This window comes from Halichoeres trimaculatus, unplaced genomic scaffold (genome assembly GCF_033239565.1).
Source record: "Halichoeres trimaculatus isolate MK-OKI-2021-1 unplaced genomic scaffold, fHalTri1.1 fHalTri1_scaffold_10, whole genome shotgun sequence".
Taxonomy (NCBI): domain Eukaryota; kingdom Metazoa; phylum Chordata; class Actinopteri; order Labriformes; family Labridae; genus Halichoeres; species Halichoeres trimaculatus.
The window spans coordinates 17,104,495-17,130,046 of NW_027437187.1; the positions used below are offsets into that span (position 1 = coordinate 17,104,495).

At 38.7% G+C, this 25,552-nt stretch overlaps 1 protein-coding gene across 1 annotated transcript in view; it reads right to left on the reverse strand.

Moving 5' to 3' along the window:
- LOC141796221 (uncharacterized) overlaps positions 1-25,552 on the reverse strand; it is a 56,368-nt gene that overhangs the window by 25,470 nt on the left and 5,346 nt on the right. The window contains exons 3-6 of the mRNA XM_074677208.1: positions 25,358-25,503; positions 23,219-23,326; positions 22,813-23,095; positions 22,436-22,591 (exon numbers count right to left, since the gene is read on the reverse strand). Coding sequence (XP_074533309.1) covers positions 22,436-22,591; positions 22,813-23,095; positions 23,219-23,326; positions 25,358-25,503 — 693 coding nt within the window. The remainder of the gene's footprint in view (positions 1-22,435; positions 22,592-22,812; positions 23,096-23,218; positions 23,327-25,357; positions 25,504-25,552) is intronic.

Consider the following 25,552-nt stretch of genomic DNA (forward strand, 5'->3'; position numbering starts at 1 on the left):
GACTTTTCATTAGTCACAGAACAAATTGTGGCTGGTGTCCTGCTAAACCTGCCAACATTAACTTGTGAATAATGACAGCAGAATTCCTTGGTCTCTTTGGGTGGGTAAATGTTTGTTGTTAGAGTTATGTTATCAGTTTTCAGGTTTGCCTCTCACGTTATTCAAGGAGTAACACTGGTTATCTACTTGCATAATGAGTCGAGTCTAAACATGGGCTTAAGTAGGTCAAACCTCTTCATGTCTTCACATCAACCTTTATGGCTTTGTAGTTAGAATTATGACTAATGTCTCAAGAACATTAGTCTCTTTTTTTCACACATGAAATGAAAAAAGGTAGTAGCTTTCTGGAGGCTTTAACACAGAACAGAGGATAGAGCCTCTCAGGTATCAGATCCTTGACATTCTGCTTTATGCACTTGAGAGCCACACCTGTAATGCACAGCAGCTTTCATGGTCTCATGTTACATATAATATGCACTCTCTCATGTGTCTCTTGACTGTTATGGGCCCGTGGACGGTTGCCACCTGCTCGATACGACTGACCGTCTGAGTGATTGGCCCATTTATTCCCTAGATGTGCATTGATTTCATCCTGACACAGCTGCAACCCCTCATCTTGGAGCCTTACGTTGAACATATCCTTTTAATGGTGCTCTCCCATGTCATGATTCTGAATTGATGGGATCTATAAGCGTAGTACTTCTATGCTACTTACTTTAACAGATGCTTTTTTCTGATAGGGAACTTCCACGTCTCTGCGGTGAAAGTCTATGTTTCAGTTTGGAGCAGCAGTGAATCTTTGATCCATGCTGACCCTTTCCCACAGATTATCCTGCTCTTTTGCTCTCATTCTCATAGTTTGACACTTTATGGCAAAGTTTTGCAACTGCAGACAAGCGCTATAGGAAAAAAATCATCTTGCTGCCATCTGTGTAACTGTGATGTTCTCTGTGTTGCACATATAACACATACTCAGTATTATTCTCTTCATCTGTTGTCCTCTTCCACCCTGTTGCTAACCATTTGATGTATTTGCAATGCATCTTATATAAACCATACATGGACAGCTTGAGCAGTGATGCATTCCTTTGATGATCCTACAAACCCAATCTGGTGGTTTATTGCCTGGTGGCGACAGTTTTGTCTCCTAATAATGCTGGGAATTTCTAAGCATTTGTATTGGGAGATCACTTCGATAAAACTAATGTTCTCAGTGCTGACCAGCTGCCCCTTCTTGTCTTCTGGTCACACTGTACCACATTTGAAATGGGCATGCACGTCACGTCCCATAGAGCAGTTCCAAAAAGTCAGTGTTATGTCAGAATCTGATGTTTAAATTTGGGCCATTAAGTGTTTACAGGGAAGCTTAACCTATGGTTAGTTTGATGTTATTTTTTGACTGTTCCAGTAATGTGGGCAGACATCTCTCTAAGAAGGGGTCTCAGTAAACCTTTGTAATTAACTAGGACCGTGTTCAGGCAATGGAGTTAGCTAGCCCTGGTGCAAGTTCCTTCCTGTAAATTAGAGAACAATAAAACACTTGGAAACAGGGGAAACAAAGCATGGCTCAGAATCAAATAAAAAAAGACCATGAGTTTAATCACTGTCATCAGAGCGGATGCTAGCCTCCCTGGGGTCTTAAACACAGCCAAGCTATCTGTCATGGTCTTGACAACATTTGAAATGCTCCTTTGACATAGTTGTTGTGGGCCCCCTAGGGTAGTTTGAGAGACCTGCACAGCTGCACACACACACAGAGCATCTATGAAATGAAGTCAGCCGAAAAGGGAGGGTCTGTTAATGAATGACAGTGGCCAATGATGAGTGTACTGGAAATGTTCAAAATCTGTCCAACAAAGCCTTTTGGTGGGGGGGTTGCAAGGTACGATGGTGAACTCAATGCAGACTTCATAATTTAACATGAACCTGACTGAGGAAAAGGATATGGTAATGCTCACATACATATGACAGTGAATAAAATTTAGTGTCTACTTTAATTCAAAAAGTGAAATGCATATACTATATAGATTCAGTACACAGAGAGATAAATATTTCAAGTACTTATTGCTTGTAAATAATGGCTTTCAAATAACCCCAAATTAAGCTTTTTTAATCTTTATGTTTTTATATCTTTTTTTATTATTTTTATTTTTAAATACAAAAAGACAGAGCTCAGGGGTGTCACTAGGTTTTATGGAGAGGGGGGCTTAGTCCCCAGGAGATGCACAGGATCTGAGCCAACGTCGCATGCAAAAGCAAGTACTTTGAAATCACACATTTTACATTTTGGGTGCATATGTGACTAAATTGATTGAAAACAAGTATTGCTCAATCACTTTAAATTAAATATTAAATTCACATGAAGGTTCTCTTGAAAATAATAATATAAATATTAATATCCTGGTCAGAGTGATTTGGCTTCAATATATCTCTTGACCCTCTCCACTTTCTAATCATTGCTCTCCCACATTAAAGCTCAAGTTAAATAAGTCTTATATAATGTACCTTGACTGAAATGTTTCATATTTTATATACATATTGAGTATCATTAAATTCAAAGACAGTCTCCATCACAAATGGCTCTATTCTGTGAGATCCTTTAGACTCACCTTTCCAGTAGAGCTCTCTCCCTTCTCACTCTGTGTTTCTCTGCCCTGTCAAGTCAATACAGGTGGTGGAGTGATTATCGTTAGTGTATTACTGTTATCCACTGACAATAATCACACATAAACAAGCTCAGTTCCTGTTTTACAGTATGTGTATTTTTGAAGAAAGTTTATTTAATAAAACTCTTAATCCATATTCAAACAACCAGGACCTTCAAAATGCTTTTCGGACTAACTAGTCAGCCAAGTAGCCGCAATTTTAGAGCTGGAATCAAACTTTTGATCACAAAACAACAAAGGTAAGATGTGCACATAGTTGGTTCTAACAGCTCAGCTCCTCTACAGGGGGGTAACTCTAAGGAGTGTGCTGCAGGGTTTTCATTTTTCAAACAGAGAGAACCTGGTTCATTAATTACATGAGACTTTCTGCTGTTAGCTAGGGGCTGCAGCTAACTAACTGTTACTACCAGCAGTGATAAAGACTTACTTTTTGAAAAACTTTTTGTCGCGTACTTCTGCTTTCAGTCGGCTCTATGTGCTACTCAGATACACAGAAAGTTTGGAGGAACTGCACCGTGGACCTGTTTTTCAGTGGTGAGGGGGTTCTCTATAGAGGGATTATTTGTTTATCAACAATCGCAGATGTGCACACAACTTGAGTGCAGAAGCACTGTGGAGTATAATGGTTTGTCAACCCATGTGGGAAAGTAAATCACCAAAACACACTTTTTTAACTTATTATCATCACTTTGACAGGTGATAAACAGCTCGCAGGTTTGTGAAATAGCAAAAACTGCACACTAACTGCTGAGTAGACTTGGTTCATAATGAAGAACTAGGAAACTACGCCCAAGGAACTGCATCAAATTTGAATATGGTTGTGTATTTCAGGGTTAATAGACTGGTTAATAATTGAATAGTATTCTGTAATTTAACTATGATCATAAAACCTGTTTCTGTTAATCATAATTAATAGGCTCACTCTTATCTCTCCATATTGAGTCCATGTTTGGCCACAACCTCAGCCAGAAACCAACTTTTTCATTAAATAAGCAAAGTTAAAATCTGCATTTTGAATATCAGCAGTTTTTTTTTAACAATTGACCTGTTCTGCTCTATAGTATTGTATGAACTAGATACGAACCAGAAGATTTAAAGCCTTTCTTTATGGTTGAGTGAGTTTCCTATTTGATATTCTGGATGAAAAAACTGTTTTGAATTCCTGCCATCGTTAAAGCAAAGCCATTTGATTTACTTGTGCTGCAGTTTACTACACTGCTTTTTTTTCTTTTTAAGAGCAGGCTCATTAGGAGTATTCTAGATTACAAGAGATCAGCCTGGCAGGGCAACAGACACATCAGTATCAGGTATATGACAGTACCTTCGTATTATGCCTGGCTGAGGGTTTCTGCCTGATCTGTTGTTGAAGGTTTGGAAGGTATAAGCACACAATGGTTGTGCTGAGCTGAATACACAAATGTACAGACTGCTGACTGAGCTCCTTCTTCAAGTTAATCCCAAAACGCACATTGAGCATGTGTTTAATCAGATGGGCTGTGTCATTTTTAAAAGTTTTCTACTCAGTGAGAATCAGACCATGCAAATATTAAATGAACATGCTTCTCTTCCAAGTGTTTGAAAAACTTGACTGCATATCAGACATTTAAAGAGAACATTGGAAAGGGATGAACTAGCAATTGTTGGCTCTCAGTCGAAACAAAATACAGTCCAGACTTCATTCATGTAGAAGTGAAAGTTAACAGAAGACCCTGCAGATGTGGTATGCATTTTCACTCTCAGAATAGATGAGAAGTCATCTAGCTTAGTTTCACTCAACTGCCTACTTAATATTATCCCTCTCGTGTCTGCTGTCAGTTATACTTACTTCATAGTAAAACTTGATACTTGGTGCTTGTTGTAAGGAGTGAATAGTTAATAAGTCACCATAAAATCTTGCAGATAAACCTTGAACAAGTCTATGTAAGCATGGATAAACTAATTTTTAAGTTATTTTTTGAGCTTTTTATGCCTTTACAAGAGGACGGAACAGTGAATGCAGCTCAAATCAAGGTGAGAGTTGGGAGTGGCATGGGAAAGGTACTGACAACCCTAGCCCCTGAGGGCTAATCTCATAGGGCAGGCTACACAACCACTAGGTCACACCAGTACTTCTGTAATTGTTAAAATCGTTGCTTTGAAGACACTTACAGACACACATTAGAATCGTAACAGTTAAAGTCCCTTAGTAAACATCAATAAAATATTTAAGAAAATTAACTAGATTTTGGGAGAATAAATTATAAACACCAAACATCCTCATCATGTTGCCTTTTTGGTTGTTGTAGAAATCAGACACATGCGTAAGATATAAGCTGATCCTATTTTATGTTCTAAGGTCATCCAGCTCCTTTTCACAGGTCTGTAGCTCACAATGTAATGGCCAACAGAATTTAGGTTTAAACAGGTTAATCCATAACAAGTAAACTATAAAAGAAAGGCCAGACTTCAAACGTACTTCTACATTAATGCGTCCATTATGCTGTGTTACACTGCAAATGAACCGTAAATGTGTTATAAGACGATCCATTGTATTTTCTGTTTCTGGAGTAAAAGCAATATAGGCTACTGAAATGCTATTAATCACAGTCCCTCACAGAAATTTTGGGGAACTCAATGAAAAAAAAAACAATAGTTTCAAGAAATGATCTTTCCTCTTTTACTGCCACAAGTTGCTATTCAAGCTTTTATACATACATACATACATATATATATATATATATATATATATATATATATATATATATATATATATATATATATATATATATATATATATATATATATATATATATATATATAAAAGCTTGAATAGCAACTTGTGGCTCAAACAGACTTATTTTTAAACCTCTTAATATTTCAATCTAATTCTTTTATCTCTTTCATCAACCATAGTAGGTTTGACCTCTGTTTAATACCAAGAATCCACACTGCTGATAATGAAGCCTTTTGTTTGAAGGGTAAAAGCACCCATCTATCATTCTGTTTTTGTAACCTTTAATGACAGGAGTAAAATTCTCTTTGGTTGTCTTTGTTCAGATCAAATGTATAAGTTTCTTTTTCAATTTACGCCACTACTAAGTTTAACACATAGCAAGTACTTCAATGTGTGGAGCCCTTTGTTAATAATAGAGTGTCATTAATTTTGTATGCTTCATCGAAGACCTGTGAGGAAAGGCAGGAATGCTCAGAGGGTGGTATAAGCTGACTAGATCCTCACTGGGGATGCATGTTTGTGAGATTAGTGGTATAATTATATAACAGTAGGTAGAAAACTCTAACAAAGAACTTCAAGCAAAGAAACAAAGACAGTTGTTTGAAGAAAAGCTGTGAAGAGTTTGTCTTTCACATTACTTACAACCACTAATAACTAGGAATCGGATAAATTAAAACATCTGGTCACACTGATTCATTTCACTTTGATTTGTTTTTACCTGCATATTACTATGAGTTATGATGGGTTTTAAAACCCAGATTTGTACAGAACTACAGATTGCTGTGGTTTGTATTGAATCAAGGTATAATACATGATAAACCGTAATGTCATAAGGCAACATGTTTACTACTTTATAAAGGAAAAAAGACATTACTTTGTTGTCAATGGGTGCTGAAATCAAAACAAATGCGATGTTCCTCACAGGAGCTCTAATATTCTATTAAATTCCCTTGTATGTAAATGAACGCACCACTGTTTTCAGTTTGTTATACAATTAGATGTAATATCAATGAACATTTCCTCATGGGACACACCCATTGTGTATATCCCTTCAGCCAATAGAGTTGAATTTTTGTGTTAAAATGAGAAAGTATACAGGAAACTCTTTCAGAATATAATTCCTTATCTGTGCCTACATAATTGACAGGAATAAAGAAGAAACAGGGCACAGTAGTCAAAAAGGGTCCAACGAACTGTGTCCCATCTGCTAGACACAACTGATACAAAGTACAGAAACGGTGTAAACTAGAAGACTTGTGTCTCACACTCTTTGATGATGCTTGTTGCAAGGACGCCATGCAAGACCAGATGTACATTACTTTAAAATTTAAATCCAGCACTATCAAAATCCTGTGACATTTCCAGTTTGAGTTCTTGTTCATTAGAAATGTGAAGGAAAATTGATTTGCAACTGGCATCATTAACACAGGAAATACACCCCGTACAAGAGATCCAAAACTTTTAAGGAGAAATTTCTACCACACCGAAGCAGACATGTAGGCAGTTGAAAAGCAGTGTACATCTCTTTGTATGCTTCTCATCTTTACACGCCATCTGTAATCTTCTTTCTTCACTCTCATTGACACGTGGATCAACAAGGACTTGAAGGTAGAGACAACAGCTGAAGGGCAATGCATCAAGAAGTCATTAAAACGAGAATGTGTGACAGTGAAAGTGTCATTTATTGTGAATTAGCATCAGTGTCTCATGGATCTAGCTCTAAAAAGCTTACTTTACCAGTTACACTGTAGATCTACTTTCATTTGTATTCACTAATGCTAATCCTTGAAACCTTTCCCTTGGATACCTTCTGTACACAGCTTTGATTTCATTGATTGACTGGATGACGGGTGGTCACGGTAAACTGCCGGGGGTGTTGGAGTAAAGTCTTAATTGGTATTAATATTACATGGTGACAGTTTGACAGCTGTGTCCACAATCTATGCAAAAAAGCACTGAGGAGTTCTAGGTTAAATGCTGTAATTTTCTCTATACCATTAACTTGATTTCATATGCTAGCGTACATTTACATCAAGATTTTATCTACTGTATAAATTTCAGCTCTTCACATGTAAACACAGAGTACTGTGTGCTAAACATCATCAAACATTGATTCTCTCTGCTTGTGCTTTTACTTTTTAAACAGTCTTTTTCACTTGTTATACAGGCACTCGAGACTGCTTGGCATATTTCTATGTCTCTGCCAGATGCTGTTTTCTGCTACTGGCTTACTTACTGTGGGGTAGAAGGCAGGGAAAAGACAGGAAGGTGACCCAAAGCAATGATTTCTCTCTTTTTTTTTAAGAAAAATAAAAGAGAAAATAAAAGAAAAGCTAGCCACGGATTCTCTCTTCACATATAAGCTGTCATGGTGGTCAAAGTAAATCTTTCACTGTTGTTCCCACAAGTTAATCAATTAATCATCAGCAGCACGCTCTGAACGAGTTAAGGGGCAGAGGTTGAATCAGTTTCACAGTCCGTGGGAGAAAGATGCGTTATTGTTTTTCAGCCTCTCATCCTCTGTGTGACCCTGTGCTCCTGCTTCATTTAGAGCATATCTCTCAGATCCTCTGTCAGTGTTCAGAAGAGTGGAAGCTAACCTCCAATATTTACCAGAGAAGGGCAAAATATCCAGCCCCAAGTTATCTATCTATACTTAGCCAGAAATAAAACAATATAGAGAGTAATTATATGTGTACATCACAAAATCTTGCTGACTTTTCAGATTACCTACCTGGTCTATAAAAACAGTTTTCAAATTTCATTCCACTTTAATTCTGCATTGAAAACCATAAGGGAAATGATAAATGCAAAGAAGGTGGTCACAGCGAAACACTTACATGGGACCCATGTTTCTGGGATAAGTGGTATTTATACTATGCTGTTAGGACAGCTCTGAAACAGTGCATAACCTTGCGATCAATAAAAGTACATTTTCTTTTTATCCATCCATCCATTAGTCTGTTGGATCTGTACTCATACAAAATAGCAGGTACTGAACAAAAGATAAGTTCTGAACTGAAATAATTCTTTCAATCAATTGCTTCTCTCATTGTCACAGTGACAGAGCTCCAATAAGGGAAAATGTACAGTGAGACTTGTCAGGGAAGAGTCTTTTCCAGCCTTTCCAGCTTTTCCCAGCCTTCCATAATAAACCACTTACTAACATTATCCCACTTATCAATCGGTTACCAAACAAGTATAGCACAATTTTGAAACTTTTTTCAGTCTCTGACAGTAAACCTAAAGCCTTGTGCTCTCCACATACTGGAGACTGGGATTCAAGTTAAAAGAAGTGCTACGTTGGGAGTTGATGTAATGTGCGTGGTCTGGTTGTCCCTGGTTTCTTTTTCACTTTTCCAAATTGATAACCATTGTTGCTGACAGGTGAAGTGTCAAACATCGATTGTCTCTTTTCAATGGCACCTGTCAGCGTGCTGGATAGGCTGAGCAGCGAGTGAACATTTGGTCCTTATGGTTGATGTGTTGGGGGCAGGAAAAATGGGTAAAGGTGGGAACTTGACAGTCAGACAAATGGGTCTTTGTATTTCCAAAGCTGTTGCTCTTGTGTTTTTTTTCCTAACCTGTGCTTTTGTAGCTACCAAAAGTGGTATGAGGGAGGAAACAGGTGAACCAGTGACAAGGTCGTGGCAAACCAAGGCTGATCGATGGGGGTGGCATGTGCATGTTGTCCATTGTTCAATCCAACAGAGGAGCTGCTGGAGCTCAAATTGCTGAAAACATTAGTGATAGAAAATTGACAAACACTGTTGGGTGTGAGGCATTTGAAGACAGGTCAGGGTGCCCATTCACCATTGCAAGTGCCTCATATGAGCATCACAACTGAGCTGTGGAGAAACACTGTGACAAGCTTAAGGTGTTGAATTGACTACCAAGGGACCCTGCCTCACAGCCAATCTGATGCAAATGTCTCAGTCCCAGATACTATAGAGCACTTTCAGAGGTCTGGTAGAGTCCATGTCTCATTGGGTCTGGACTATTTTGACCCTGACCTAACAACAGTGGAGCCCATTCCAGAGTTTTTAGCAGCCAGTCATTATTTTACGAGTTGTAACTGAATACAGTATCGGGGTCTCATTATGCCAGGGATTCCCAAACTTTTTAAGCTTTTTCTTGGATTCTTTTTAAAGTAAGTGTGGAGTTTAACTTATAACATATAGTGTTAATAGATTTTTTTAAGGTCACCAGTATATGTCACTATACACCAGGTCACTAGTATAGATATAAATGTCTATGCTGGTTCAGACTGTAACATTAAATAGTGATTGCTCTGATTGTTTATTGCATTAAAATGTGCCTGACACTCTGGAAACCTGCCTCTGAGGCTTTGTTGACATGTGCGCACATGTGGGCCTGTCACCAAATTACAGCTGCGCAGAGTGCGCTCTGCTCTGCGCCGAGGATAGACCAGGTTGGAGCTAGCGAGCTTTCAGCACATTTTCTGCACTGTTTTTGGCACGAAATTGTCACTGTGCCAACGTGAATCTGCCGACACCTCCCGATGATGCGCCGTCAACTCCCCCTGGCTCGCAGTCACACCCATCTCTGCGCAGATGCTCTACCAAATTGTCAAATTGTCAGCGCACGGTGGTGCGCTGCATGAAATTAGCACTGCACAGGGTGCACCAGGCTTGCGCCCCCTGTGCTGCGCCACGAAATTAGAGCCCTCTGTGTTTTTGACTGTAGTAGAGAGGGTCTAGTCCTTTTTTGGATCACACCAACTACAGGGAGATGGGTGGATGTTTTTTGAGGTTTCAATATAAGGCGCAAGTACAGGACTTGATTTAACTCCAAAACAATATTAGAGATCACAGGACCACACTTAAAAATAGGGGGATAATCGAGAGAAACTACGTTGGGAGTACAGTGGAATAAAGGGTTAAAAAACTGGAGACTCCCTCAAAATTCAGGAGAGCTGGCAGGTCTGTTTAAATAAAGAGTTTAAGTTCGAGACAGTGACAAAGATGAAAACTAAAGACATGTTCCCACACAAAATCGTTTTTTGTTAATTTTCTCTTAAATGCCTCCTTCGCATCGTAAAAACTCTATCGATTCTCCTGTATATGTCAGGTGTCTGCAGGCACCCAAGATACACGGGAGGGTGCCTGTGGCCTTGTGTAGACCACCACCCTAAATTTCAAACTCATTACTAAGCACCTGGCAACAGAAAATACATCAAAGTCTGTCTTCTCCACCTCTTTGGGTTTTTGTAATGCCAGCTTTATATTTTCATCAAGACATCACGCATGGCGCTGTTAGGAGAGGGATACTTATTCTTCTGTCTGTCTCTGATCAGGGCGGACGGACAGCCAGAGGGCTTGTGTAAACTCAACTGTCGCAGGAATGGAAATAGAGTGATGAGAGACAGAGAAAGAGTGAGAGACAGACAGACATGCACCTGAGATAAACACCGCACAGCGAGATTAACATTCTTCAATTCAGTTTTAGGTCAGATGATTACTTCCCAAATACGTGGCACTTTTTAATCCACCAACTCGTGACCCAGTCAAATACGGTCGCAACCCATAGTTTGGGAAAGGTTGGTATATGTGATGTTTATTCAAATTACAGTTGCAACCATGCAAAATGATGTGAAAAGTTTGTAGGACCAACATTTTCAAAGATAATGTTTTTCAGCATATATGAAAATCATCTTCTCAGATATATAATTCCTGCTGTTTTACAGTTGCAGCTAAGCATGATGGACCCAGCTAAAAGAAAGAGTCTTCACTGGCCTTAAAGCTACCATTTGCCAGCCATTGCAGTCTTACACTGCATGCACTACCTGCTGTCAGATGTAATTGCAGTACTATAGCCTAATGCTTCTTTCAATGTGTCTTGGAAAGGACAACACGGTAAGAGCTTTTGATTCTTCAGTCCAAATGAATTACACCTCCATTTAGTTTGCACATTGCTGAATGTTTCAAAGTTATTATCGGTCATCATCTGCTCAGGGATAATTCTGATGTATTGCAGTGATTATGACACATTACTTGCATTGATTTGTGTATTCATATTCAACGCGACAGAGCTCTGACAACATGCCATAAATGTGGAACTTGCACATCACGGCATTCTGGAAAAGATGCACCAAAGCTTGCGCACACTAACAAGACAAATGACAATATTAGGACAAAACATTTGTCACTGTTGCAGGCTTTATACCCTGTCAGTGCATCTGAACACAAACTGGAATTAAAACTTTTCTCATGTTTTTAAGGCTTGTACATGTCAGCAGAGAATCAGGTCAATGTGCTGTTCTCTACTTATCATTCCAGACATCATACACTCATGTCGCTAACATACAACCAGAGGCAACCCCTTAAACTGTGGTTTTTACCCTGAAATTAAGTGATATCTTCCCATGCTCTTTGTAAACTACATTGGGCTAATTTCCTCTTGGTTTAAGCTAACAAAAGTAGACAAGCTTTGTGTAAACAAACCTGTGGCAGGACATGATTACTAACCACCCAAGTGACACCTCGCGGGGAGGTTGTTCAGATGAAGAAGAGGCAGTCTCTCGTGTCTCATGGTGACAGCACCCATGACCCATGACTGTCTGTGACATTTAGGTCCCTGTAAGGCCGCGGTAGATCATTTCCAGGCAGCCCTGAGGTCAGCCTCGGGGCTTATTTGTCTAACTCTGCAAGCCATTTGGTTCTACAACCACTTGGCTCAAGAGCAAAGCGCTGAATTTGCTGTTCCAGTTCCCTTATGTGTCTGCTTGTTTAAACCTTTTTTTATACTCACACTCAAGGATACCAAATTAAATCTCTTACAACGTGTTGTAAAAAGAAATAGTAGATATTCCAGAGTCATAGAGGATTATTACAGGCCTCAGCCTCAGACATTTACCATCATTTTAATACAGATTTCAGACATTAATCTTTCCTCTTGGCAAATCATTCTGCGCTCAGAATCTGTATAAGGTCTACTTGTGGTGATTCACTTTTTAGAATCAGGTATCAGCCCGCATGTCTATTTATTCTCATATACTTGAGGAGTTTTATAATGTCTGCATAGCAAGAATGAAACCTTAGAGCTGATGTGTATGCTGAACATGACTTTTTCCACACAGTGACAGGGAGTAACTCTAATAAAAGAACCATCTTTTGAAAGGAAAAAAAACACATCTGCTTTTTGAAAAACACTTTATGTTGGAAGTTGTTCAGCTCTTAAGATGGTGATGTAACACCTGCAAAGCCTCCTGCTGAGAAACAAATAGCAATTGTCAACCTTTATGCCCTGTCAGCGCTTCAGTTAAATAGGACGCTACCGCCTGGGGGGTCAAACCTCTTATATCTTCACTAATGTGAGAAACTGCTCAGTGGGATTGCTCGGATAAGTACAGTGCTAAGTGTGTGTATGCATGCTAAAAGCTGTTCTTACTCAGAACCACCACCACACATTTCCCCTACAAGGTATCTGCTTAGAAAACTGCATTTGTGCCACACAATGTTAATCTTAGTGATGAACACACCCAGTCATCTGTCTTAAACTTAAGAGCTGAGGGATTATTCAAAATTGGCAGTCTCTGTTGACAATGAAAAGTTGCTCACATTAGGGTATATTTAGCGTTTAATCACTCACTATTGAGGGTGAGAATTTAGTGTGAGGAGCATGCACTGTATTGCTAAGAACGCTTACTTTTCCCCTTTGAGTCCTGAGCGACCAAATTCCGTTTCAGATGATGCTGAAACCCTTTTATGTGCTATTAGTGGTTGCACACTGAGCTAATTACAGGTACATGGATTCAGACTACACATTAAGCTCATGCCCATGCACAGAGGCTGATGGTCCTCGTTGCTGTCGACTACCGGCCATATACCTTTGCAAGATGAAGACATTTCCCACATATACTCTCTCTATTCAGTATTCTTTTCAAATAAAGGCAAAATTGCCCCAGATTTAACTTTGTAAAACATTATAATGATAGTAACAAGGATGTTGCTTAGTTTTTAGATCCCAGGACTGTTTTCTAGTTTGCCAAAGTGCATCTAAATGGGCTCTTGCCCAAAGCTCAGCGTTCCAGACTGACTTCTGACTAACTTACTTTAGAAATCTTCCTTTGAAGGTGATTTCAGTCCATGCTGTGGGTTCCATTACGGAATCATTTCTGTATTAAATGAAGAGGACACCTGGGGCTCGGGAACCAAACTTAAGAGACTTAAATTTTCATTTTGGTTTAAGTAATTGATTTTATACTTTAAATAGTTTACATCTGAATTATTTCCATTTTTAAATAGCATTCCAACTTTTCTGGAGCTCGGGTTTGAGATTAACTGTCAAGGTTAAAAAGATTGTGCAGTGCCTCATGGCAAACGGATCAAATAGGTTTCATTCAGTTCAAGCCGTCAATTTGCATGGGATGCGTTCTGTTGCAGTACATCTGGTCCATTGTGTTGCAGGTAATATGCAGCCATCCTATTTTTGATGGATGCAGAGCTGTGACTTATAAATCCAGTGTAGGAAAGATTGACCAGCACAGGATGCCATGACCAGAAACTACCTAAAAACACCCATTGACTTTCAAAATGAAATAAACCATGTCAAAATCAGTTTGTATTTAGTTTGACTACAATGACAAATGGACATAGTGAATAGAACCAGACCAGGAGTCAACAGGTTCAAGGTTTTACAGCCCAACATGAATGAAGAGAGACATATCAATGGAAAGGGAAGCATGGGAACTCCTCGAGATGCAGCTCTATGGAGTCACACTGCAGATGTTTCTGGTGTATTTCAAATGTGAGGCCAACTTTTAGCTGTATTAAGTAAGTAAAAAAAAAACAAAAACAGTCTATTTTAGATTGTATGATTATCATTTTACACAAGCAGAACAAAGAGTCTTCTTTTCATTCTGTACGGCAGCTAAATAGTGTTACGTAGAATGCTTGATACAGGAAAAATAAGTAAATGAGAGCAAACACAACAAAACTGATTCTGTTTGTCACCCCAGTTGAAATGAATGAATACCTTGTTACATACTGATCCCAAAGCTACAGGGTCTTTATTTGCCCAATAATAGCTTGTGCTCATCTGGCCTCTGCCCCAGAACCTCCCTCCTCAGGGGAATTTAACACTTGCTGGAGCCTGTGTTCTAATGAGGCAACAGCAGTATCTGCAGAGGCACTGAACCTTCTGAGTATGATTTAACAAAACCCCCACAATGATCTTGACCCAGGAAAACATAAGCGGGTTTCCATCTGGTTGACTTGCCAACATAGTCCTACCTGATGGATATATTTGAACAGGCCAAGGAAGAAAACCTTGATGATTCTTCTGCAGTGGTGTGTTCCATTGAACAATTCTTGTTATATAAAGAGGAAAAAGTGTTTCCTTGGGGCTAAACCCCCTTTCTTCCTTAGCGTGTCATATTTTTTTAACATTGTTTGTGACCTTTAGCACTATTTTGTACAGAAAATCAATGGCTTCCTGTGCCTTGTCTGGTTGGAGAATTTAACATCCTTTTTATCTTTTTTTTTCTTTGTAAGTTAAAGCTTCACACACTGTCTTTATCACAGCAGTGTTGTGTAATTGTATGGGGAAAAAAAGCAAAAAAAATCCTCAAAATTAAGGTGTTCTCTATGTTTTTTCTCCTAACTGTTGAGAGCTTTCAGATTAAAGTAGAATTATTTTCTATTGAATTGAAAAATAAAGCAGAATATAACTAAAATCTTCATTTGGCATCAAAGCTGAAATATGACCCCACAGCTTTCTCGCTCTTGTTGTAGCCTCCATAGATCCAATTTTAGAAGGAAATATTTGATGTGACAAATAACTGTTGATTTTTTATTAAGAGCATGCAGGTTTTGGATGTTATCTATTCAAGTGTCCTTAACCACTTCCATTACAACCTTCATCTGTTTGTCTTCTCTGTAGTTGTTGAAACTGTTGCTGGCACAAGTGCATAGGAAGGTTTGTTCGTTTCTATCTCTTGGAGCGCTGGGATGTTGGCTCTGCAGTGCTCACATGAGAAAACCATGATCCGTGCTGGGGAAACACAAACAAACAAACAAACAAACAAACAAACAAACAAAAATAATAAACAATGCTGTGTTCCATGCCAGTAGCAGCAAAGTTCACTTTAAATTAACAATATGTTGCTTTTTACTAAAAATGCTTAGGTACTGTAAACCAGTATGTGTAAGCTTTTGAATGAAAAAAAAAAATCTTTCATGCTAGAATATTATTGTTGTCATTCATTGATTTCCAAATGTACTGTATTTTAAAAGCTAGTGAAGCACATTTTTTGTTGGATCTCTCAAACTTGTGTTAAGTTATTTTTTATTTATTTGTCTGACGTCTTAGAGAATTTCAAATTTCCAGCTGTAATTTGGGAATAGAAGCATAAAACCACTTTGAAATTCGACATTTCTGTTCAAAATGATAATGTGCAGGTAAGTCATTGATAAAGAATGAGTTTGAATTAAAGCACTTCATGATAATGGGTCGTTTTCTCCTTTTAATGACCTGTAGGCCCCTCATTTTGCCTACTAAAGGTATTTAATGCAGCAATATCCAAACATATCAGCTATTCGATTTACAATTTCATGCCCAAAAAGTGCGCTGACAGCTTGCCAGCTCCAACCTGGTCTATCCTCTGCGCAAAGCGGAGCGCACCCTGCGCAGCTGTAATTTGGTGACAGGCGCACATGTGCGCACATGTGATCAAAGCCTCAGAGGCAGGTTTCCAGAGTGTCAGGCACATTTTATGCAGTAAACAATCACAGCAATCGCTATTTAATGCAACAGTCTGAACTAGCATATACATTTATATCTAAATTAATTTTCCCGCCACATCTGATGTCAGATTACAGCCGCTTGTCACAATGGAAAGTTAACCTGACGGCAGCTGGGAGTTTGATGCACATCTTACAGTTAAACAATAAACAGCCTTAACATCTTATACTGAGTATATATCTGGTTCTCTCATTTCATTTAATTTAAAGAAAAGAGGGAGAGAAAAGATGAAGTAAAAAGAGACAAAATAAATGTATGTCACTCAGGATTAACCCGTGATTTCCTATATTTCTCTGTTTTAGTCTTTATTTTTAACGTGATCTAAAAAGATGGAGTACATTATTGTAAGGAGGATGAGGCGGAAACACCGGGAGAGTATACAATATATCAACAAAGGTTTTGCTATTTTGCGATGACAAACCAGGAGTGCAGGTGGATCAAAAGTATTGTGAATGGACAAGCCAGCTGTGTAACTGTCTCTTAATTATGTACTCCTATTAATGACAAAGGAACAGATTAAATCTGTCCCCGGAGCTGGCCCACAAGTTGACGCGCTTCGTGTCTTTCGATGTGCCCTGCTGTCCATTCTCCTGCTGCAGGGACAGCGGCTCTGACCGTCTCCGCTATCGGGTCTTTGCAGCATACCTTTCACGGTGCCGGGGATCCCTCAGAACAATCAGACTGCGCCTCGGCTGCAGCGCATTTAAAGGTGAGGAGAGGAACTCATTTGATTGGTGAAAACAGCGCTCGGCTGTGTTTAACCCACTCATGGCTTTTCTCCTCCCTCTCTGCCATTTGCGTAGAGAGTGGCGTGGACGTGCACCTCTTAGCTCCTCAGCGCCTTGACTGCGCCTCTCTTGGCACTGTAGGAAACGTACAAAGTGCGCTGGTCACGCCCTGTCCACGCGGCGAAGGCTGGCGCAGGGCAGGTGCGTCCTGCGCCTGGTCTACGAAATTAGAGCCCATAGTCACCTTGATCGTCTTGTGTATCTGCATGTCTGCACCCATCTTCTCTTCAAAGTTCTGTGAAACAAATAATTACTATCATTATTAAGTCAACACAGATTTTTCCATAAACACAAGACACCATCATGTTTTTAATTTTGATAATTTCCTGAATATGAAATGATGAAATGTCTAATTTAAATAAACATTTAGGCCCTTGAGTCAATATTTTGTTCAACAAGCAGAACTGTCAGTGTTAATTTAATACTGAAAAAAGAACACTTTGCCTTGTGTTTGTACTTATCAGTTAATTTAACACTGGCAGACAGTTTTAAACAGAGTCCCCTGAGCCAAACAGGGTCCATGACTAAACAAACAACCATGCAAACATCATCAAACAGACACTTATGAAGTGACTTTGGTTTTTATAATAAATCTCACAAGGCTGTCTATCTCCTTTGTTTACAAGTCTACAGGTACCTGCTCCTGACCTCCTGATTCCTCCAGATTGTGCAGACACGAAGTAAACCAGAGCAGGGTTATATTGTTATATTCATGTGAGTGATGAGCCATGCCTATAGATACCATACAGCACTTTGCATTAGAGGGCTCAGTGGTTGCATATTGATGGACTCAAACTGTTTCCCTCTCTGTCTGGTCACTTTTGAAACTTTTTTTTTCCCTGCAGGCTTTTATGTGCATTTTAATAAACCCCAGAAAGCCTGTTTTGTAGCAATTTACTAACTTGCAACCATCTGGTCACTCTGCTATACACCAAATGTACTAACAGCAGTTGGTTCCCTCTGTGCAGAGCTGATTTACATAACATAGTCTCATAAATGTATATCTGATACAGTTTTATAAAATGACACAAACATTTTAATAATCAGATAAAAACTACTTTTCTGTGAATCAGCTTTTAGTAATGGCAACTTTTTTATTGGCACAATCTATAGGCAATAGTTACACAGTTTGACACAAAGGCCATTGTAATGTAATTTGATACAGCAGGGTACAGCATACATTATTATCCTGTGGGTATAAGGAACATTAAAAGGTCTTATGTTTTATCAATCTGCCATTGTCCCTTTGGCCCTACTTCTATTATTGCTGCCAAGACCTTCCTGTTTGTACTCTACCTTTACAAAAATCAATACTGAAAATGAAAGAAAAATGCCTCCGGCGGAGCTTTCTATTGGTATGTCTCTTCATGTTATTATATATGATGAAAGTGAAAACATATCTGTTGAAGCAGCAAGAAAAAAGAATCAGACAACCCTCGAAAGACAAGTGTTTTTTCTCTCTTTGTTTCTCAGGAGGACAGACCTCGGCCTCACGGTGAAGTTGCTCGGTAATGTTCTGCAGACTCCTCTGGGAGGCTTTTTCTTTTTAATAGACCATCAGCTGCAGCTTTAGGGCAATAGGCTATCAGCAATCAGCCCTGCTGAATCACATTTTAGCCAAAGAACGGGACATATCGACATACTCTGTGCTGCTGAGAAAGCAAATGTACTTAAACTGTCAATGACTCGCAGAGGTCTTGATGAGAGGAATGTGCGCCTTGCAACAAAAGCTGCCACATAGTGATTGGAATGAAAGCAGTAACTTGCCACTCAGACGCTATCTTTGAAATTGAGGGGTTGTTTTTTGTCAAGCCAAAGCTATAAGGGAATATCTCTTAGACATCTATCAGCAAACTGTGTAAATCTGCTTGATGATGACAGTGAACAGAATCCAGTTACTATTGCAGTCAAAGCTCAAAAGCAACAAAAATAAATTTTGATGTTGCTGACAGAAGATGTGAAGCTGAAAGGGACCGGGACTTGTATGCACGTCCAGCTGTTAGCGATAAAAACTGGCTGTTTGCATTAATGGTGGAAAAAAAAAAAAGAAAAGAAAAGATAAGTGGTATCCACGAGCCAGGTTCACGCCCCAACAGAGCATTAAATTTGATTGTGGTAGACCCCACCATTATTGGCCCTGACCGCAGGATTACCCAAACCTGTTAAGCTGTTTAAAGACAGCAGACATGGTGCTCATGCATGTTACATTTTTTTTAAGTTGCTCTGCTGGCTCTCAGAAACGTTTCATGCATTTACCTGTTCTGGACATTTTGCTCTAATCTTTGGCAAATGACTGCCTAATAACAGGTGTTTGATGGTTATATTTTCTTATAAATGTCTATTTCTCCAGCAGAAAAAGAAAAAATCTTGCTCTTTCCTCAGTGACACCATTACAGTTTTCCATGCTATAGCTCTGTATTTGGAGTACGCATGCTCAACACAAATTTCTTGAAATTTGAAATAGGTGTTTTCCGGGATGTTTCCTCATGTTTTGCACCTGCCTCACCTTCATGGTGCAATTTGTTAAATGGCCAAGTTTTGGCAGCAACAGAGGCTGGCCAAAGATAACAGAAATGACCCTGAATTATAATTTACAAACTATGTGATCTTTTTGGGGGGTGGGAGGGCTTTAAGTGAATGGTAGTATTTGATGATTATTCTTTGCAGGCTTTGTAAAAGTGACACTAAATGTACTTTCTATGAAAAGACAGAAAAGTTATGTCAATTAACTGCCTTTAGCTCTAAAAAAGTAGTCTCTAAATTGGGTTGGATGCAGAAAACCAGTTCCAAAAGGGAACCAGTGACAAACTTCTGAGATTTGTGGATTTAATAAGGTGGGTATATGGCTTCTGTATTTGCTCCAACACAAGCTTGAATTTGAGGAGAGACTAAATGATTTAGGCTCTTTTTCTATCTAATTGTCATCACGATGGCTGTAGAAATATCCCAAAATACAGCTTAACTCAAGTTGTATTTACTACAAGCAGGTGAATGCCCCCATCAACTGTACATTTAAGAAGCAGCTGAAAGCCCTGAGCCTTAAAATTTACAGTGACGTAATATCTTCTGTTTAGCCCCTGAAAATGTAGCTAAACACCTTAAAACAGTTACCTATGGTTTCCACGAGCATCAGCTGATGAGAACCCTAAACAAGAAACTGTTACAGATATGATGATGCGATCAGGTAACATTTTAATGGATGGTTATGTGTAACAATCAGGGTTTTTTAAACAATACTTTTGTGGCAGGAAGTTATATTCCTCACAAAGTAGTTTATCTGATATTTCACCAATGTAGAGAGGAAGAGAGATTAATTTAACAATACCACATTGTCAAATTCAACTGAATAAATAAATTAATAAATAACAGTACAATGCCCCTCAAATGCACTTTTTCAGGCTCTCCGGGGATTGAGTGGCTCTCTGGGAAACGCCTATAGTGAGTCCCAAACTGCAAAATATTTACTGTCATGTCTATAACTATCTAATTGGGGACAGGAAAGATAAAATGATGACAATGATGTCAATAAAACAAAAAAAAAATTAATGGCAATTCAGGATGGGTACTTTTCACATTTGGAGCAATTTGGTACCAATGCCCAGTACCTTGCAATCGATAGAGAATCTGCAATCTGTAGAGAAAATGTTAGAAACACATCTCTCTCTTCCTCCTTAAATTATTCACCTTACGATAAACAACTTCACACTTTATTCAATGAAGCCTTTATCTATCCTGAACGAGTGTTTCCACAGCAAGTTGTTCTATCCTAGAGATATATCTCTTCAGCCAAAAAGGTGTATCCGTGTGTTCGTGTGTTACAGTAGTAGAGTTGGGGGTGGACATCTACAGACGTCCTCTGACAGTAGCCTGGCAATAGAGCGCCCATGTTGGAAGTGAATCTGTCTTTGAAACTGATGGATGATGTGTCATATCTCATTATGGCAATGTCCAAGGAATAGGTCTGACATAATGTGTACTGTGATAAAATGAGATGGAGAAAGAAAAAGTGACAGAAGAAACTGATTGTGAATTCTTAGGTAATTCTGTTTTTAAGTACTGTTGGTTTTTACCAACAGTGACATTTTAATTTCTTGAGCATAATGGCCTCCTAAGATTTTTTGTTTAGTTGAAGGTGTCCTCTTTGTGATTGTCATTTTGGTTGATCACCAAAGTAAAAAAGGGTAAACAAAAATGATCATCTCAAGAGATTTCATTTCACTGCAATGTGTGCAGCTACATTGGGGTCCCCTTTGTTTGACATCCATATTTTGTGAGAAGTAGCAAAAAATCAAACTGTTAGCTTATACAACATCTATTGTCACCCATGACCAACTTTTAACACTGTTACTTTAAACTTTTTTTTAAATCATACACAGTACTTTTAATGCCCCAGAATCAACTTTATTAGAATAAGCAGGACATTCAGATGATTATACTGAAGTACTCTTTCCCAGGAAAATCACAAGAAACTCTTCATTGGCAAAAAAATAAAATAAAATTTAAAAATCAGTCAGAAATACAATGGAAGCTATATGTTAAGACTTATCTTGAGTAAATGAAGACATAGTTTTCTAAAGAAAAAGGCTTGAATAAGACATTAATCAGGCATGAAAAAGGCATGATTTATTCATCGTGTATTTCATCCCGTCACTTCCACTTCACATAAAGTCAGGTACTGCCTCTTGTTTGGAATCACAATGTTGACAAAGCGGCCTTTCATTCCATCACACAGGAAGGTCTGAGAATCCACGGCTTGTAGTGATCACAGTACTCCTAAGGGAAAAGAAGTAAATTGGCATTGCTGAACATGTAACACGATAAATAAAAGATAGAGCAATCTGCTCCTTTGGACAAATCAGGTCAGACTTGTCAAAAAAGGGGAATCACCAACATCAACAAATCCCTGAAATTCTAAACAGCTTGTTTTAGATCAGGATTTGACATTACCAAGCACTTCTAAGTACAGGTTTGGCCATTAAATGTCAGGTTTTGTGGGATTGAAGGAAAGCCAAAGGCCCACAAATTTCACTAAAAGACTTAATAAAGTGATTTTTGCATAATATGGGACCTTTAATAATCTGCAAGTGAACCTAAAAGGGTCCCAGCTTCAGAAATGTTTCAGTCAAAGATCTCAAACTCCTGAAAAGTGACATATGAAAAACATGGTATTGAAGGAAAGGGGTTTGAATGTTTACTGATGAGAGATCTGGTTTCGTGTTAAACTCTGTGGGCTGTTGATACAGACAATAAGGAACACGTGCCTGTCAAGGTGCTCGGTGTCAAAGACACACAAGACCATTTCTATGACATTCTAGTTTCTGTTGTTTCATTAGTGAACTGATGAATCACGCTTTTACACGCGCAGAGTCAGTGCTTAATGCGGTATAAAATGTGTGCAATAGAGGGGGAGGGTACAAATTTTTCTTTTTTTCAAATCATCCACCAACAAAAATTTAAATTGTTAAATGTAATTGGTACATCTCCCAGGCCTATCACCTACTCACGGTATATTACCTGCAGGTTCACCAGTCACTTCCACCTCACACAGAGCCAAGTACTCATTTCTGTTTGGAATCACAATGTTCACATAGCGCCCTTCCATTCCTTGACACTGAAAGGTTTGAGAGTTCCCAGCTGGGGTGGAATAGATCACTGTGCATCTAGGGAAAGGGGAAGAGAAAAGAGAATTAGATAAAAATGATTTGCACTTAAGTACAGTGAACTGAAGGAAGCAGACATTCAATGTAGTCACTGCAAAGTTTGTTGTTATTTAGATTACCTTTTTTTACAATGCAATTGTACACTTCACATGGTGTAAAACAGTTCAGCAATAGGTCAAACAAATAATCACATTTCAGGGATTCATGTTGTGATACTATACCTGGGATTAGCATTGCCATTGTCATCAAGACCATCTCCAATACGGATTTCAGCATCATTAAGCCTGTCCCTGCAGCAGTCTCCTCTGTTGATGATGGTGACAGTGTAAATCTTGAACCTCCTGTCAAGTTTTAGTCTCCACCATGGACGCAGTTCTTTATTTGTGTGGGCACAGGATCCCTGTTCCCAGGTACTTGCACGATTTCCATCAACTGCCCTTTCTGGAACAGCTCCAGAAAATATGGAGGACTGTGTCACATTCCCACCTCTTGCAATATTAAAACCTTAACAAAAACAAAAGACAAATGAGTTTGAATGACTTTGTTTGAGGCTGAACCCGATCTTGTTGGCAGATAATGTTTACAGGTTCAAGTCACCTGCTATTGATGTTTTTCCTACATTTTCACCAGTCACCTCCACCTCACACAGAGTCAAATACTCCTTTCTCTTTGGAATCACAATGTTCACATAGCGCCCTTCCCTTCCTTCACACTGAAAGGTTTGAGAGTTCCCAGCTGGGATGGAAGAGATCACTGTGCATCTTGGGAAAGTGGAAGATAATAAAGAAATACATTAAAAATAATTTTCATTTTAGTACAGTGCCCTAAGCAAGTTGCCATTCATTGTAGTTATTGCAAAGCCTGTTGTTATTAAGATAACCTTTTTTTACAATGCAATTGTACACTTCACATGGTGTAAAACAGTTCAGCAATAGGTCAAACAATCAATAAGACTTTAAATAAGAGATTGATGTCGTGATGTTATACTTGGGATTTGCATTTCCATTGTCATCAAGACTATCTCCAATATGGATTTCAGCTCCATTAAGCCTGTCGCTGCAGCAGTCTTTTCTGTTGGTGATGGTGACAGTGTAAATCTTGAACCTCCTGTCAAGGTCTAGTCTCCACCATGGTCCCATTTCATTTTTTGTGTGGGCACAGGATTTTTGCATCCAGTCACCTGCACGATTTCCATCAACTGCCCTTTCTGGAACAGCTCCAGAAAATATGGAGGACTGTTCCACTTTCCTTCCTCTTGCAATATTGGAACCTGGAGCAAAAATATAAAGACATGCATGCTGTCGTTAGACATTGTTTCAAGAAGAATCCAATGTTGTTACAAGAAGAATCTGATGTAGTCTGATGTTTCAATTGTAGCTACAGATTCAAGTCACCTACTAGGACTGGGCGATATGGACTAAAAATAAAATCCCAGATTTTTCACAAATAATTTGATGTATGATTTTTGACGATTTTTTCCCCCACCTTTTAAAGAAAACAATAAGTACACATGACAGAGATAACTCAAATCCAGTTTCATTTTAATTTTATCAAAAACTTTATTCAAAGTAACCTCTATTTGACTCTTGAGATGAAAGCTTAAGCTCTTCTCTTGTTTCAACAACTTCACTTTGTAGTTTTAAAGGAGGCAGACTTATTTACATTCAGTCAGGAAAAGCGTGTACAACACTGGTTAAGTGCTCTACAGCACTGTTCAGTTATATTCTACTTTTACATGATTTGAAAAAAAAAAAAAAAGGTTTGTTTCAGTCTAGTTTAATTTTTTTGTTAATGTGGTAGCCTGTTAATTCTGTAATTGTAATACAAACAAATAAGCAAAAATAAATTCATTTTATTCCAGTGTGGGCAACACAAATTCATGACTACACCTGCACAAGTCAGTTCTCTGGTCAGGGCACCTGAGTCTAAAAGTCTGGACCAGCCCCTGCTTGTCAGAGCATATGCTGATTTGCTCTGTTAGTCTGCTCATCAGCAAATGGATTTATGCTGAATGGAGGGCTCATTTGGTGGAATAGAGGGAGTTACAGAGAAAGACAGGTCTCAGCTTTTCTCTAGGTAAAAGTCAGACAACTTCTCAGTCATGTCTGTCCAAGCAGCACCGCTCTGTTTGATAACCTGGCATTGTCTTGTCTCCCTCCCTGCAGTCTATTTTCACAAATCATGATCCGTCCATATCACGATAAGAGGGAATTTTTCAGTGGAGTGGGGATGTTCTAAGAAAAACTAATGTATATTTTTTAACTTTCTAAATCTGAAAATGATGCAGGTATTTTTTTAAAAGAAGCAGGTTTTATGCATCAATCACATCAATAATAATCTGCAAGTGAACCTAAAAGGGTCCCTGCTTCGTAAATGAAAGATCTTAAACTCCTGAAAAGTGACATGTGAAAAACATGGTATTGAAGGAAAGGGGTTTGAATGTTTACTGATGACAGATCTGGTTTTGTGTTAAACTCTGTGGGCTGTTGATACAGACAATAAGAAACATGTGTCCGTCAAGGTGCTCGGTGTCAAAGACACACAAGACCATTTCTATGACATTCTAGTTTCTGTTGTTTCGTTAGTGACCTGATGAATCACGCTTCTACACACGCAGAGTCAGTGCTAAATGCAGTATAAAATGTGTGCAATAGAGGGGGAGGGTACAAATTTTTTTTTTTTTCAAATCATCCACCAACAAAAATTTAAATTATTAAATGAAATTGGTACATCCCCCAGGCCTATCACCTACTCACAGAATGTTACCTGCAGGTTCACCAGTCACTTCCACCTCACACAGAGTCAAGTACTCATTTCTGTTTGGAATCACAATGTTCACATAGCGCCCTTCCATTCCTTGACACTGAAAGGTTTGAGAGTTCCCAGCTGGGATGAAAGAGATCACTGTGCATCTAGGGAAAGGGGAAGAGAAAAGAGAATTAGATAAAAATGATTTGCACT